A 13,331-nucleotide genomic window follows, 5' to 3' on the forward strand; every position below is an offset into this window, starting at 1 on the left:
AATCATTATTCAGCCCTATATTCTATATGCAAGATCAACCAAATTCTTTTGCAACATTTTGCCTTTTACGACCAGAAAAAGAAGTGTCCGATATAAACAAACACAATTAACTGCAAACTCTGAAGAATAATGCAGATTTGAGTTAACACGAAGGTGGTGATTGGTCTGTTGTTGTTACCCTGAATTACTGCTGCTGTCTATAAGAAGGAAATATTTTCAAAATCTCTTGACAGATAAGTGACTTAAGAAGGCTCGCAGTGATACTAAAACACACAAGGTTGTTATATGACAGTTTTATAAGATCGACCAAGTTATTCCGAAGCAACATTCTGAAAGGGGAATGAAAAAAATAATAATGAAAATTTTGCAGCAAAATTATGTCTAAGTAGACAAGGGTAATCAAATCTATTCAGGGTGTATGTTTCATGGCAAGAGACACTTAAAGTTGAAATAGAAGCAATTTGCTGATAACCATAAGTGACACGTGAAACTATTACAGATTTCTTTTGATGAAGGGAATAGGATTTGAATTTCGAAGGTAAATTCTAGCAGATGGTTCAGAACCTAAATGCAAAATTTAAGGAACAACTTCAAGTACTGAAAATGTAAGTGCTGAATAGCACGTCCCCGTGTACTTGATATTTTACATCACTGAACTTTGTTTATGTCATAAGAAATTATTCATTTGAACAGATTTACTCTTTAAGTTTAACTGTAACGTTTGCAGCATTAATTAATATGTAAAGGTAAGATCACAATTTTGACAAATTATCACAGATTTAGCTAGTTTTGCCTAAGTCATGCAGTACCCTTACGTGTCAGTCCGCAAAGGGTCAGTCTCTCCGAAACCTTTCATGGTCCCTTAAGGACCTACAAAGAGAAGACGAGTTAGAGGAAATGTAACTCAAGATCTCACAAATACACATTTTAGCAAACACTTGATAGACAATGCAAATTACAAACATAGACTTCGTAAACCTTGAACGATCGCATAATAAAAGGTTCAAGGTGGTTCGCCACGACCAAAAGTCCCCACAAGTGCCCACATGATACTACTGTAAAGCAAAGTAGCAAACTAGCCCTAGACACTATCCTAAAAGTCCATCAAGTCATGTGTCACCTGGGTAGCCACGGGGTGTTGTGTTGGATGTCACTCTGCATCACTCTCTAGAGCTTATTAAAACCCTTAAAATGGCTATTTAGATGGCTTATTTTTTAGTAGTTTTGCCTCCACACGACGACTACACACAACTCGCATTTACAGGACTAGGACAACCACAAAAACAAATCAAAATGGGACTGTCAAGACTACTGTAAGCCCTTTACATGCTATACAAAGTATGAATAAACCCGAAAGATACAGACATACACAAACATTATATCGAACATCCTTTATACTGATTTGTCTGTGACAAAATGTTAATCCAAACTGCCTGGTCTTGCGATATATGAGAATCGATTCACATCAACTCACTTTAATATACAACAGAATCTCGAATTGGCATATGAGCTAAAGGTACTGGTATACGCAATATCTATTTATCTTGTACAGCCAACTAAGTTTACCATGGAAATAAATCCATGAAAGGAAATCACATTCAGGTTTCAGCAGGAATATTCATAAGCATCACTGGTCGTGGATGCTCAAGACTTCATAAAACTGTTATATAGTCATCTGAGATCACGGTATACTGAACAAAGTACTTTTAACAACAAAGTCTTTGGTTCTACTGTGGAAAGCCTCAGAGCTATTTAGCTAGTGTTGTTGACAAACCTCAGAGCTATTTATTATAGAGATATACCTTGCTTGCATCCAACTTGTCAAACTTCTTAACCAACTCAAGCACTCTAGCAGTGAGATCTTCCATGCTGGTGTCGCTTGATGACACGCAGAATCGCTGGCATGGTGAATTGAGCAGTCTTCCGGCTGCTCCGAACTCACTTAGCCCTGTTGAGCAGGTCAAACGCACATGCTTCGTTATGGAATTCCATAAGTGTTGCATTTTTCCCCAAAATCTACAAAAAAAAAAAAAAACAAGCACCTTGTGAACACACGATGAACAAATCATAGATTTGGGCACAGTTTAATTCATCAGATTAGGCGATGGGTGGTCATGCACATGCACATAGTGTGGCCTTCCTTCAACGTTCCACATTCTGATCACAACAATAAGTCTACTAATTTCAATCGACAAGGAGAGAAGAAATGGATCGGAGAACGGTTGACGAAGAATGCTTTTGTGATCGCTGGCCACAAGTAGCCATAATAGTTCAACAAACAAGCAGTGAATCCTACTTCCCAAGAGCACACTCTCGTCGGAAAGCCGAAAACAAGGCGGAGATCACACGTCTTAGCTATCTCGACCTAATCTTCAAACAACAGAACGCAGGGAAGACGGAAAAAGAGAAGAGTGAAAGACAAATGTAGAACGAACAAAGGAGGAGCAGATTGAGAAGTAGACCCGCCTCTCTATCGTTCCACAAGCGACGCGAAGGTGCTTACCAAAATGCCAAAGCCAATCGAACCCTACGAACGCCGTTCGACCCCGCGGCGTTCCGGAAAGAAATATCGCAAGGCGTCGCACGAGTCACGAGGCACTTCTTTTATTAGTTTCCATATATTTAAGAAAAGAAAAATATCAGTACAGTAGACGGCCCTGAAACTTTTCAGTGGTCACGAGGTATGCACCCCTTTGTGGTGTTCTAAATTGCTCACGTCAAATAAAAGTCAGTGGATTCTGTAAAGGGCAAAAAATATACTTCAATTTCGCCCCATCCAGCAACAAAATTAGCACCATTTTAACTCACAATGTACGAGAAATGAGATGATATCATTGAGATATATATATAAACACTTTTTAATTATATTTTACCCAGTAGCTTTTAAAAAAGTATGTGGATTAACCTCATTTGTTGACTATTTATTTAATTATTTCTAATATCGATCCATTTTTAAGCTATTGTATGCTTCGCTAATTATTCATCTTTGTTATGAAAGATATTGATAATGATAAGATCAATCAAACTTGATTCAAGCTCATGTGTATAAAAGATCTTTGGGCACAACCAAAGAAGTTCAAGTGTAAGTCCTAATATCAACCTCCAAAAAAACTAAGATAAGATTAGTATTTCGATATCATCCCTTTGATACTAAGTCAATAATGAAATAAAAGATGATGATCTCAAAGTATAATCGTGATGATTATTATGATCAAAAGAACTTTTATAATAGAATTAACAACAAAAATTATTCATCAATATAAGCAAAATATCCCTTGATAGTTTATATTCAAGGGATATTCATGTGGCTCAATCGAACTCTAACCAGGAGCCCTAATTGAGATAAATATTTCTCCTATCAATCTCTATAATTTAAAAATTAATAGCGTAAAGTGATATGCTACCCAGAGAAAGCATCGTAGATTAAATGTACCAATATAACACCACCAACAACATTGTCATAAGGACTACAATTCTTGTTGTCTACAAGTCAATAAACCCAAAAAAAATGGATTTTGCCGTAGAGAACAAAATGACCGTTAGAGGTAGGCCAACCGCTACCTGCAGTGCACTTATGAAGCCAAATGACTAGGCTTTTATTGCAGATGATGAAAAGTAGATCATGCGCTGTGCGTGTCACATCATTTCAGCTTAGGGAAAAGCTTTGGTGCAACCTGCACATCAGGGAAGACACATCAGCCAAGAATAGGAAACAAGCTTACTGCAAGAACCACAAGAAAATAGAGCCTGCTTACACAGTTATCAACACAGGAAAAGTAGTCGAAGTATTGCCCTGTGCAATGCTTGTGCCCACTTTCATCCCCTTTGATCCTCCGAACACATGCCTGCAGGATAAATGGGATCGTACTAAATGGTTGCAAACAAAGAAAGAAAGACAAAAGACAAAACTAGTGAATGATCAGATGCAGAAGGTATTCTTTAAGATAAGATTGGATTTTGATGTAATCTTAAAAAGCATGTCTGATAACAATTCTTTGAGATCATGAGCAGCTTGGTTTATCAGTTTGGAACAAATAATGACCACAACACATCAGACATGGATCTATTAGTGGTTATTGTTGTAAGTTTTGACCACGAACAAGAATATTGCCACCTAGAGAAAAAGATACAATAACTGAGAAAACAACAACAGTAGAAGCCAAAACAGGTAACCTATGAAAGAATATCCAAAAACCAATTTCAAATTTGGTTTTCTTGGAGCTAGATAAAGACACTAGTAACTTTCAATTGTAACAAAGTTTGGAATGAGGTCCTTAACCAGAGAAATCTTATTATGTTTAAGCTGCCTCGAGTAATTCTCATATTTCAAGTCACCAGGAATAGTCATATCAAAGTTAATCTATTGCTCACTCATTTAATCATCACACTATCATTCAATTTCCCACTTTTATTTTGTTTACTTTTTAAGCGAGAACGGTCAAGGTCCAAACACTTTTAAGAGGGAAAATCCTCTAGTTATGATGCACCATAATCACATGGGCCTGATGCATGCCCATTTTCAAGCTTCCTAGTTCTATCCAGTAAAAAGCTGTGGCCTCTTCATCAGATCTAAGATTCTTCATGTCATTTCTAAGTGACAGCTTTCCACAACCTGTATCATTTTAACAGGATATTCCAATAAAGAAGAGAGCACCAATTTAAAGAAAGATGCAAGATGACCTGGACCGCAGGTAAAATTAAATTCTTTGTTACAGATTGGTGCAGAATTGCCATAAATTGCACACTGAACTCTTTTGTGATGATTCCACAGATACTGAAGTAATGAAATGTTGTCACAACTTGTATAGGAAGGTTGCAGCAATTAATCAGGCCAAAATAAGAAGATTGTTGATGTTGAGAAGTTTTGAATACCCTTCAATCTGCAGATTGCAGATATTGCTGTGGTTAAATCAAGCAGTGAAAATTTGATATCTGATAGGAAACAGGAAATATGAATAGGTAGAGGGATATGGAGAGAGAGAGAGAGAGAGAGAGAGAGAGAGAGAGAGAGAGAGAGAGAGATCCAATTGATGAAAGTGAAGAAAAAGTAGGAGGAAATCTGATGAAGGCCTCATTGTCCACAGAAAAAAATGCAACTTTTTTTAAAACTCTGGTTATGGAAGCAGCTATCAATTTAATAGAAAAAAGAAAAACCAACATCTCAAAGCCTAATCTGGGCTCCTGATTTTTCCTATCCAAACAAAACCTTTATCTCATCTCAATCTGTTCACAAATATATACAATAAGCTAATCTAATCTATTCTAATGAAAATAAATAAATAAATCTAATTACTTCCAGTTAGATGAGCTGTCCTTCCAGATTGCATCAAGGACAATTAGTAACAACTTAGATACAACTGCTGATGTCATGACATGTAAGTGACATGGCGGCAAACAGTACATGGGCATGATTAGAAAATGACCTGATTACCTAGGAATCATATTAAGTATAAAGATTAATCAAAGATGTTAATATGTGGACATGAATTTAAATTTCAATTTTTCCAAATATCACTACAGTATGAATTTACACTTCCATTCCTCCAAAAATTATCACTTCACATTAACTTGTTAAAATATAGAACATGATAAAGGGCAGGAAGAATACTTATTCACGTGTCTTCTTCTTTCTTTTTTTCTTTTGCAGTTCCCTTTGTTAATAGTTCGCTTACATCTAACGATCTCTCTTTCATATCCCGTAATTACTCTCATGATTTTGTTTTCTTTGAGAAACTTCACATCCCCAACTGTTTAGGTACAGCCTTGGCTGCTTTTCACAACTTTCACAATGTAGAGAACCCTAATATTTCAGAATAAAAGGAATTATAAAGCACCAATTCAAAGAAAAGATCCTTGAAACATCATGCTACTCATGGCAATTTGGGCGGGTATGGTTTTCAACATATAATTGCAACATTCTACCTAGTACTTGCTTCTATCAAACAAACAATTTAGGAAGCTATAGTGCTATACTAACCCAGCTTTGATAATCTACCATGACATATATATGAAATGTCACAAAACTTTTCAGTAAGATGCCTTTTATAACCATTAGGCATATGAAGCTCAGACAAAAACTCAAAATTACAAATTATGACCACTGACAAGATGTAACAAGAAATATGCAACTGGAATTATTTGCAACGAAGCTTAAAGCACCTGATATGCGTGTAAGGGTCTTGCACACTTTGGCTTGCATGAGTCCTCGAGATATTTCTTTGGATCCGCAAGCTCTTCGTCTGCCCTGAATCAAGTAAACAGCCATTTTTAATCTAGTATTTAGATTCAAAAGAAATGTAGTCTTACATTAGCAGGTAACCTAAATGAATATGAGAGGTTGATAAAGGCCTTCCTGAAATTATATTTACCAAGTGGTTAAATGATAAAACCAAAAGTCCACTTATCAAGCTTTATTTTTAACCCAAGAACTTGAAGAATGACAATATTCCTAAATTGCTTGAGCAACTTTGCTGATGAAATCCCCTTCTTAAATTATTCAAATAATTCTATTTTATATGTCTTTTCTAACACAAGCGAGACTAGATAAACAAATTTACATTTCAAATCAAACCTAGGGTTTAACCTCATCAAATTATGGAAAAAAAGGCGTCGACAAGGTAGACAGCTAAGAACAATCGTATGTTTGATTGTTCACATCTCTTAAGAAGATATCACAAGATACCGACCTGAAAATACAGTACAAAATGGCTATACTCACATTGTGGATGAGAAAAGATAATGATGTTCTCTCGTCGACCTGCACAGATCGAAATACAGAAACCATAATTTCCACCCGTCAGCAGAAGTAAACACCTACCGGCCCATGGCTACATTCAGAAACAATTTATCAACAAGATCGATGTTCGCAGCAGAAAATCAACTCGAATTGCCTACAAAAACCGATAAAAAATCGGCTTTGAAGATCAGTTCAACAAAAAACCTAAAAAAAACAATTTGATCTGAAATCAAGGAAAACGCCGGCAAATCTATCACGCAAAACCAAATAAAAAAGAATTATCAACGACGTTGATGATCCCAGCAAAAGATCCACTCGAATGGCCTACGAAATGACATGCGTGGGGTTTTGAACATCAGTCCATAAGTTTACATCACAAAACCAAATTAAAACCACAAAAACGAACAGGCAAAACGACGAAAAGCATGGAGATAGAAACAGAAGAAGAGGAACAGGGCGGGCTTTACCCTAGAGAGAGATGGCGAGGAAGAGACGGCACCGCAGCCCGTCGAGGAGAAATAGGGATGAGTAAAGACCGGCTGACACGCGTCTAAAGTCCCGGTTCATGTGGTACGGTTTGGTTAAGTCTCCGTTCGGTTCGCTGCAACGACTAAAACCAGTTTGCTTGATCCAATCAATCGCCGAATTGCCTTTGCTTGGACTCGAGTTCGACCGGTGATCAGAAATCTAGCGCGATTTTATCCACGACATACAACTAGTTCGGCATCGACCAGGTGGAGTTCCAGTGTCTCGTTCCAGCCAGGACTCAGGAAAAGAGCCAATCCTCACTATGTAGACTAATTATATATTAACTCCTGTAATTAATTATTTTTAGAGTTTCGATATTTATAATTTTAAAAATTATATTAGGATCTTTATATTTATAAAAATCAAATATTAAGATCCTTATACATGATTAAAAAGATAATTTTATAGGATTAAAAATCAAGAAAGAGAAAAATAATTTATTAAAATAACAAAGTTAAATGTTTCACTTTTATAAATATAGAGATCTTAATATAATTTTTAAAAATATAAAGATCATAATATTAAAAATAACTAATTAAAAGGATAATATATAATTAATTCATACATAACTCTCTTATGATGATTGAATCCATTAAAAAGATTATATATATATATATATATATATTATTGACTAATGATGAACAGTGATAATGAGTATTACTTTTGTAATGTACTTTGTAAAAATAACATTGTGCTCACTGTTTTTGTAAATAAATTAAGTTTTCTTCCATTATTTAGATTGCATATAAGAAGTTTTAACACATACAACAAAGCTGAGATCCATTAAACTGGCACAGGATGTCTCATTAAAGAAAACTCTTATTAAGGTCTCCAATTGAAGAGTTGTTGGTGGAGACCACATTGAACAAGAATATCTGAGAAAAAAATAGATCAATTATAGCTGATGCAGAATGAGACTTGCACATCATGGAAATCTCTTGCTAGAGTTCAGCTGAAGGAGAACACTAAGCTTACAGTCAAATGAATGTTTTCACATATGGAAGAACAGACCTTTATTTGACATCCTCACTGGACATTATAGAAAAGCTATTTACAACAACAGCACATCAAATTGAACCATCTCCAGGCAGATAAGGAGTCTTAGAGATAACACAATCATATGAGAAAGGCTTGTGGCATAAGAAGAGTGCTTGTTTGATGATGAACCATAAGTTCAGTTCTATCAGAACCGAGCCAATGAAGAAAGATCTTCTCCTACCTGTATGGTAATGGAGGGAAACTCAGCTAGAACAATGAAAAATGATTTCTCCGTTTATCTGAGCTACTCTACAGTGCCGTTTATGATCATTGCAAGCTTTGGATAGCATAAAAACCAAGGCCTTCTGTTAAGTGTAGTGGAACATCTGCTGCACAAAGCCTCTTGGATTCCCTGTGTTGGATGGATGAATCTGCAAATTGGCATCTCATTATATTTTTGTTTTTTTCTTATTGAATACAACTGATCTTAGATTCATAGTTTCAAGCATTAAATGATGAAATTTTTGTATTCCCAAACACATCAAATGAAATTCTACTAAATTGTTTAAGTCGATTGCAAATTTTCATCTCCGTGTGCACCAAAGATGAAATTAGCAACATGCAATAAAGCAAGCGTTCTCTTTGGATAATTTTTCAGTGTATGACTTTAGGAACTAGAATACCTGAATTCAAGAGGAACAATCTGCATTGCAGTCCCTATAAATTCCATTCTGGGAATGATCTGGAGTGTAATTGATCCTTCAGCTAGTGGTGCAAGATGAAGAGTGCTGTGGTACGAGATGAAGAGTGCTCGACAAGAAGTCTGCTAGAACCTGCTGCAGCATCCCATATAAATACATGGAAAATATTTATGCAGGTCAATCTGGAAGAAGAGGCAACTGCTGCCTCCTGCTTAGTGTCATTACTTTGTTTATGACAGCACCCACAGACCAAAGATTAAATTCTAGTGTGTTCAGCTCGTAAGTTGTTTGGAAGTAATATATGTTAATAGGTGGTTATGTATATTAAAGGGCAAGAGTGCAGAAATTAGTAATTACAAATTGCAAAAGCCAGTAAGCTGGAGTGCTCTATGAGGGGATTTAGCCAAGCATCTATCAGCCTAAAGAATTCCATATATAATTGTCAATGTTTCTGATTGGCAAAAGTCTAAAAGTAAATGTTTGCTACAAATATCATATATGGTGCAGCAAGCAACTTTCCAATAGATGGATCAGCCTTAATTTTTGTTCTTCATCATTGACTTTTGATGTTCGCATTCTACTTTGCAGCTGTTCTTAATTCATGTATGATTACTCCTAAACCAGATTGTAAATTCATTCACCTAAAAAGTTGACAATTATGTTAACAAAATTGTATAGATCAAACATTACAACTCAAATTGTTCAACAACAATTTTTAACCAGCTTGCCAGTGTTGTTTAAGAAATTCAACATCATCTGATGACAGAATTATGTGGAAATTTTGGAATTTTGATTGCATGAAATATAAGAAATGTACTCCAATTACTTTGTGTAATTTTCTGGGGCAATTTAGTGGCTAAATATATGGTCTGAAAAGTCAGTGGCAATTATTCATACCCAAACATATTCCATCTTAGGTCTTCAAATGGACTTCCACATGCTTAAAGATGAACAACATTTCAATGATTATAACTTTATGTTGAGAAATTTTATTATATCACATGGAAAAGCTAGCTATTCTAGTTTCCTACCATATCAATGGCAATTTTCACCGAAAAACAAAATAACGAATGAGATGCATACCTTTGTTCAATGCTTACCATATCCATGTCATACAAAATATTTGCTAACTGCTCTCAACAGAGGGCCTTTCTCCCAAGCAGTTGCTTCTGCTCCTCATTTTAGTCAGTTGCCTTAATCATATATCACTACTTTTCAATGATTAAAGAAATCACTTCTCCATAGTCCATTGGCAAAAACAGACTTGCCCTGCAAATCCTTCTAGAACAACAAGAAATGGAGTAAAGAGCTACTAAACATTCTTAACTCAAGCAAGAGATGGAAGAAAAGCTAACTCAAGAAACATATAAACAGCAAAGCGAACTAGACTGTGAGCTAACTAGTCCCAAGGACAACAGGCATTGATAATTTGCTTCTAGCTCTCATAGTTCCATCAACTTCAGAAGGACTATAGCTTTTTAGAAAAAGGCTAAGTATATTGCGTTGTTGACGCTACCACTATATGAAAAAGTTTCAATTGAAATAGACAAGCAATACAAAAGAAAAAGACTGAATTAAGTTCCACAAGTTGATGGACTAATTAATTTTGCATAAAGATACAAGAAAAGAAGTCCTCAGTGGTACAGACAGTGATATCTTGTACCTCAATAAATCTGTGTATAAATCAGACACAGCATGGATAAAACATGACGCTCTCAAGAGCTTGGAAAATCTCAGGATGCCAGAGTTCATCTGCTTACACGACATGATACATGTAAGCAAAACTCAAACAAAGCTCTCGGTCCCTCCAATCACCCCAGCCTCCCCAACCCTTAAAACCTGCTTGGTAACCACTCTGTTTCTTGATGATGTGCACCTGCCAATCCGGCTTTATGTTAAGAATTTTATCGATCTCGTCTAGCTGAAAGCTTGCTTTGCCATTGTCAATGCACGCGCCACTCTTCCCTTGCCCCTGATGCAGTCCGCATTTCCCAAAGTGGGCGGCACTTGTCCGGGGACCTCTCAGAGTGTAAACAGGGGCTCCAAACGAAGGGTAGACAGTAGCCCACATCGTAATGTCCCAGTTATACTCATCAAAGGAGCAGAACTCCTTCGCCTTAGCATGTATCTTTCTCCAAACAGTCCTGTTGAAGGCGTAACCCATATTGCCAATCTTCTCAGCTATCAGCATATCCGTCGCTTCTCCCTTAAAGTTCACATCAGACGGGGCCAAGTTGGTAGCGTAGCACTCGGGGCATTTCGTGGGCTTTACTCCTACGAGCAGCTGAAGGTTCCGGTAAGCATTCGGGTAGATGTAATGGTCCTCCTCGATGAAAAGAATGTGACCGTCGAATCCCCTGGTCTCCTCCATCCCATCCCACACAGTGTTCATCATCCACCACCAGTGGTGCTTCAGCGACACTATCCTCGGCGACCGGTGGTTGCCGTACTGGTCAGCCGTCCCGTTGCACTTCTTCGCAGCGGGGTCGTCCTTGTCGTGGCAATCGCCCAGGGAGACGCCCGGGAAGCTGTCGGGGAACAGGTGCGGCGAGTAGGGCGCAAAAATTTGCTTCACCTGGCAGAACCGGATGCCCCGGACGATGCCGTCCATCTCGGGGAAGTATCCATCGTGGCTCACGATCAGCAGCGTCTCGCCGATGCCCTCCACGCCGGCGAGGCTCCGGACGACCGCCCGGAGGTACCGGGGGCGGTTGTGGACGTAAAGGACAATCTTTGTATGGTCCTTGGCCAGGGTGGGGAAGAGATCCGTGTTCCTGGGGGGCAATCTGTTCCGCTGATCCAAGGAGACAGAGAGGAGGGTCTGCTTCGGCAGCTTGAGCTTGAAACTAGGATCCGCTAAAATAGTTGCAGGGTTTCCCAGGTTCGCGAAGGGGAAAGAGGAGGGACCGGCGACAGCTCGATTCTTAAGCATGAAGACCACGAACAGCACGGAGGCGAGGACTACAAGGACCAAAGGGAGCACCCGCCGCAACGGCAGGGCGTCTCTCGCCGCCCGAGATCTCTTGTAAAAGGCCATGGATTGTGCAATTCTCAGCCCCTAATCTCGCAAGAACACGTCAAAGAAGAGAAATCGAAGGAGGTAAAAGGAATCGAGAACTACAGCTGCGAGAATCTTGGGAACCCCGAGGTGGTGGATAAACCGGTGGAGCAAAGGGCTACATAGACCGAAGGGAGAAGCGGAGGAAGTCAACGCGGCGATGAATCGATGGAGAGGCGACCGAGCTGCGGAAAAGATCTCGGGAGGCGGCGGACGGAGGAGCTGCGGACTACTTCCACGAAACCACACAAGGAGTAGGAGGAGCAAGTCCACGAGGAAGAACCCAACGGACGGGTAGCCAAGAGCATTTGCTTTATTTCTACACTGTTCCCGAAACGGACTCCCCTTCCATGTGTGATTACTTGGGAAGAAACATGGGGCCCGCGATTTATCCTTCTTTCCTTCGACAGAAGGACAGGTAGATTTCTGGGTGGTTGACGGATGGTTGATACAAATTATTGTTGTTAGCAGTGCAAATTGAGCGGGACCCACTCTCTGCAGCTATTTAATACATGCGTCAAGACAGCATACAAACTGGACCTTCCCAATTATAACCCTCTCGAACCAATTGAGCCCAATTCCAAGTTTATGGAACCGGCGGCACGTCCACACTACACGTGGAGGAGACCTTCCGGTGAAGGCAAATGGGCAGCTAAAGCAGCTCTCTCCCTCCCCGTCACATTGCCTCTGTTCACTTCACCTTCTGTTCCTGCTGCAAGAATCACGATCAGTCCCATATTGGTGCAGAAACATGCATTCACGAGGCACACAGCGGGAGGAGGAATTATATTGCTCTTGTTCGTCCACTAACAAACAAGAAGTTGATTCGTAATAAATTATTAATATAATATATATATATATATATATATAATTTAATTTTAAAAAAAATAATAATATGTGGATTTGAAAACATGAATCGATTACCTAATTAACCATGTGAAGGCGAGCTAGGAGGAGACACTAGTTTTCACGACGAAGTGCTCTCATGCCTCTCACTTTTCATATATTATTGTCCACATCAAGAGCCACGGTGGCCTTGTCTGCTCCGTCTGCTTCACCTCCCGGTGTTCTTCGCTCTTCGTCGTTGAGAAGATGATGCACTCGTTGTCAAGCAAAGGGCGATGGGAGAGACGGAGAATTGGAACATGAATAGGAGAACTACCAATGACGACAATCGAAACACTAGTATAGTCGGGGAACGATGGTCGAGAGAGAAAAGAATTGTTGTCACCATTATTGTTGCTGCTAAGGTCTATGATGATGACGACCACTATTGTTTGTGTTGAAGCCCAACCAGGGAGGGAGTATGCAGTTCAATCCTATACCAGAA

At 38.7% G+C, this 13,331-nt stretch overlaps 2 protein-coding genes across 7 annotated transcripts; both read right to left on the reverse strand.

Annotated features, from left to right (window-relative positions):
• Positions 1-3,398: 3,398 nt before the first annotated feature.
• Positions 3,399-7,308, reverse strand: LOC135583370 (cytochrome b-c1 complex subunit 6-1, mitochondrial-like). 2 transcript variants are annotated; one of them, XM_065138214.1, is made up of 5 exons: positions 7,204-7,308; positions 6,719-6,757; positions 6,160-6,244; positions 3,756-3,845; positions 3,399-3,674 (listed from the first exon to the last, which is right to left on the reverse strand). In XM_065138214.1, coding segments are annotated over exons 2-5 (210 nt in total). In that variant the 5' UTR covers positions 6,721-6,757; positions 7,204-7,308; the 3' UTR covers positions 3,399-3,641. The 2 variants fall into 2 exon arrangements, with proteins under 2 accessions (XP_064994286.1, XP_064994285.1); XM_065138213.1 differs by lacking the exon at positions 7,204-7,308 and having other exon boundaries at positions 6,719-6,859.
• Positions 7,309-8,182: 874 nt separating this feature from the next.
• LOC103975609 (alpha-1,6-mannosyl-glycoprotein 2-beta-N-acetylglucosaminyltransferase-like) lies at positions 8,183-12,299 on the reverse strand. 5 transcript variants are annotated; one of them, XM_065140610.1, is made up of 4 exons: positions 10,607-12,299; positions 10,044-10,224; positions 8,926-9,075; positions 8,183-8,673 (listed from the first exon to the last, which is right to left on the reverse strand). In XM_065140610.1, the coding sequence occupies exon 1, from the start codon at positions 11,978-11,980 to the stop codon at positions 10,700-10,702; it is 1,281 nt and encodes a 426-aa protein (XP_064996682.1). In that variant the 5' UTR covers positions 11,981-12,299; the 3' UTR covers positions 8,183-8,673; positions 8,926-9,075; positions 10,044-10,224; positions 10,607-10,699. The 5 variants fall into 5 exon arrangements, with proteins under 5 accessions (XP_064996682.1, XP_064996679.1, XP_064996680.1 ...); XM_065140607.1 differs by having other exon boundaries at positions 10,027-10,224; XM_065140608.1 differs by having other exon boundaries at positions 8,926-9,078; positions 10,027-10,224.
• Between the last annotated feature and the right edge of the window lie 1,032 nt (positions 12,300-13,331).

The sequence above is a fragment of the Musa acuminata genome, chromosome BXJ3-2 (genome assembly GCF_036884655.1).
Source record: "Musa acuminata AAA Group cultivar baxijiao chromosome BXJ3-2, Cavendish_Baxijiao_AAA, whole genome shotgun sequence".
NCBI lineage: Eukaryota > Viridiplantae > Streptophyta > Magnoliopsida > Zingiberales > Musaceae > Musa > Musa acuminata.

What these genes read in the sequence shown, in the direction of transcription:
- LOC135583370 (XM_065138214.1), bottom strand. An exon ending in GACCCTTACACGCATATCAG is followed by an intron (nt 3,846 to 6,159) that starts GTGCTTTAAGCT and finishes TTTATCCTGCAG; the next exon opens with GCATGTGTTCGGAGGATCAA. An exon ending in TTTCCTGTGTTGATAACTGT is followed by an intron (nt 3,675 to 3,755) that starts GTAAGCAGGCTC and finishes CCTGATGTGCAG; the next exon opens with GTTGCACCAAAGCTTTTCCC.
- LOC103975609 (XM_065140606.1), bottom strand. Translation starts at nt 11,980, where the DNA reads ATGGCCTTTTACAAGAGATCTCGGGCGGCGAGAGACGCCCTGCCGTTG.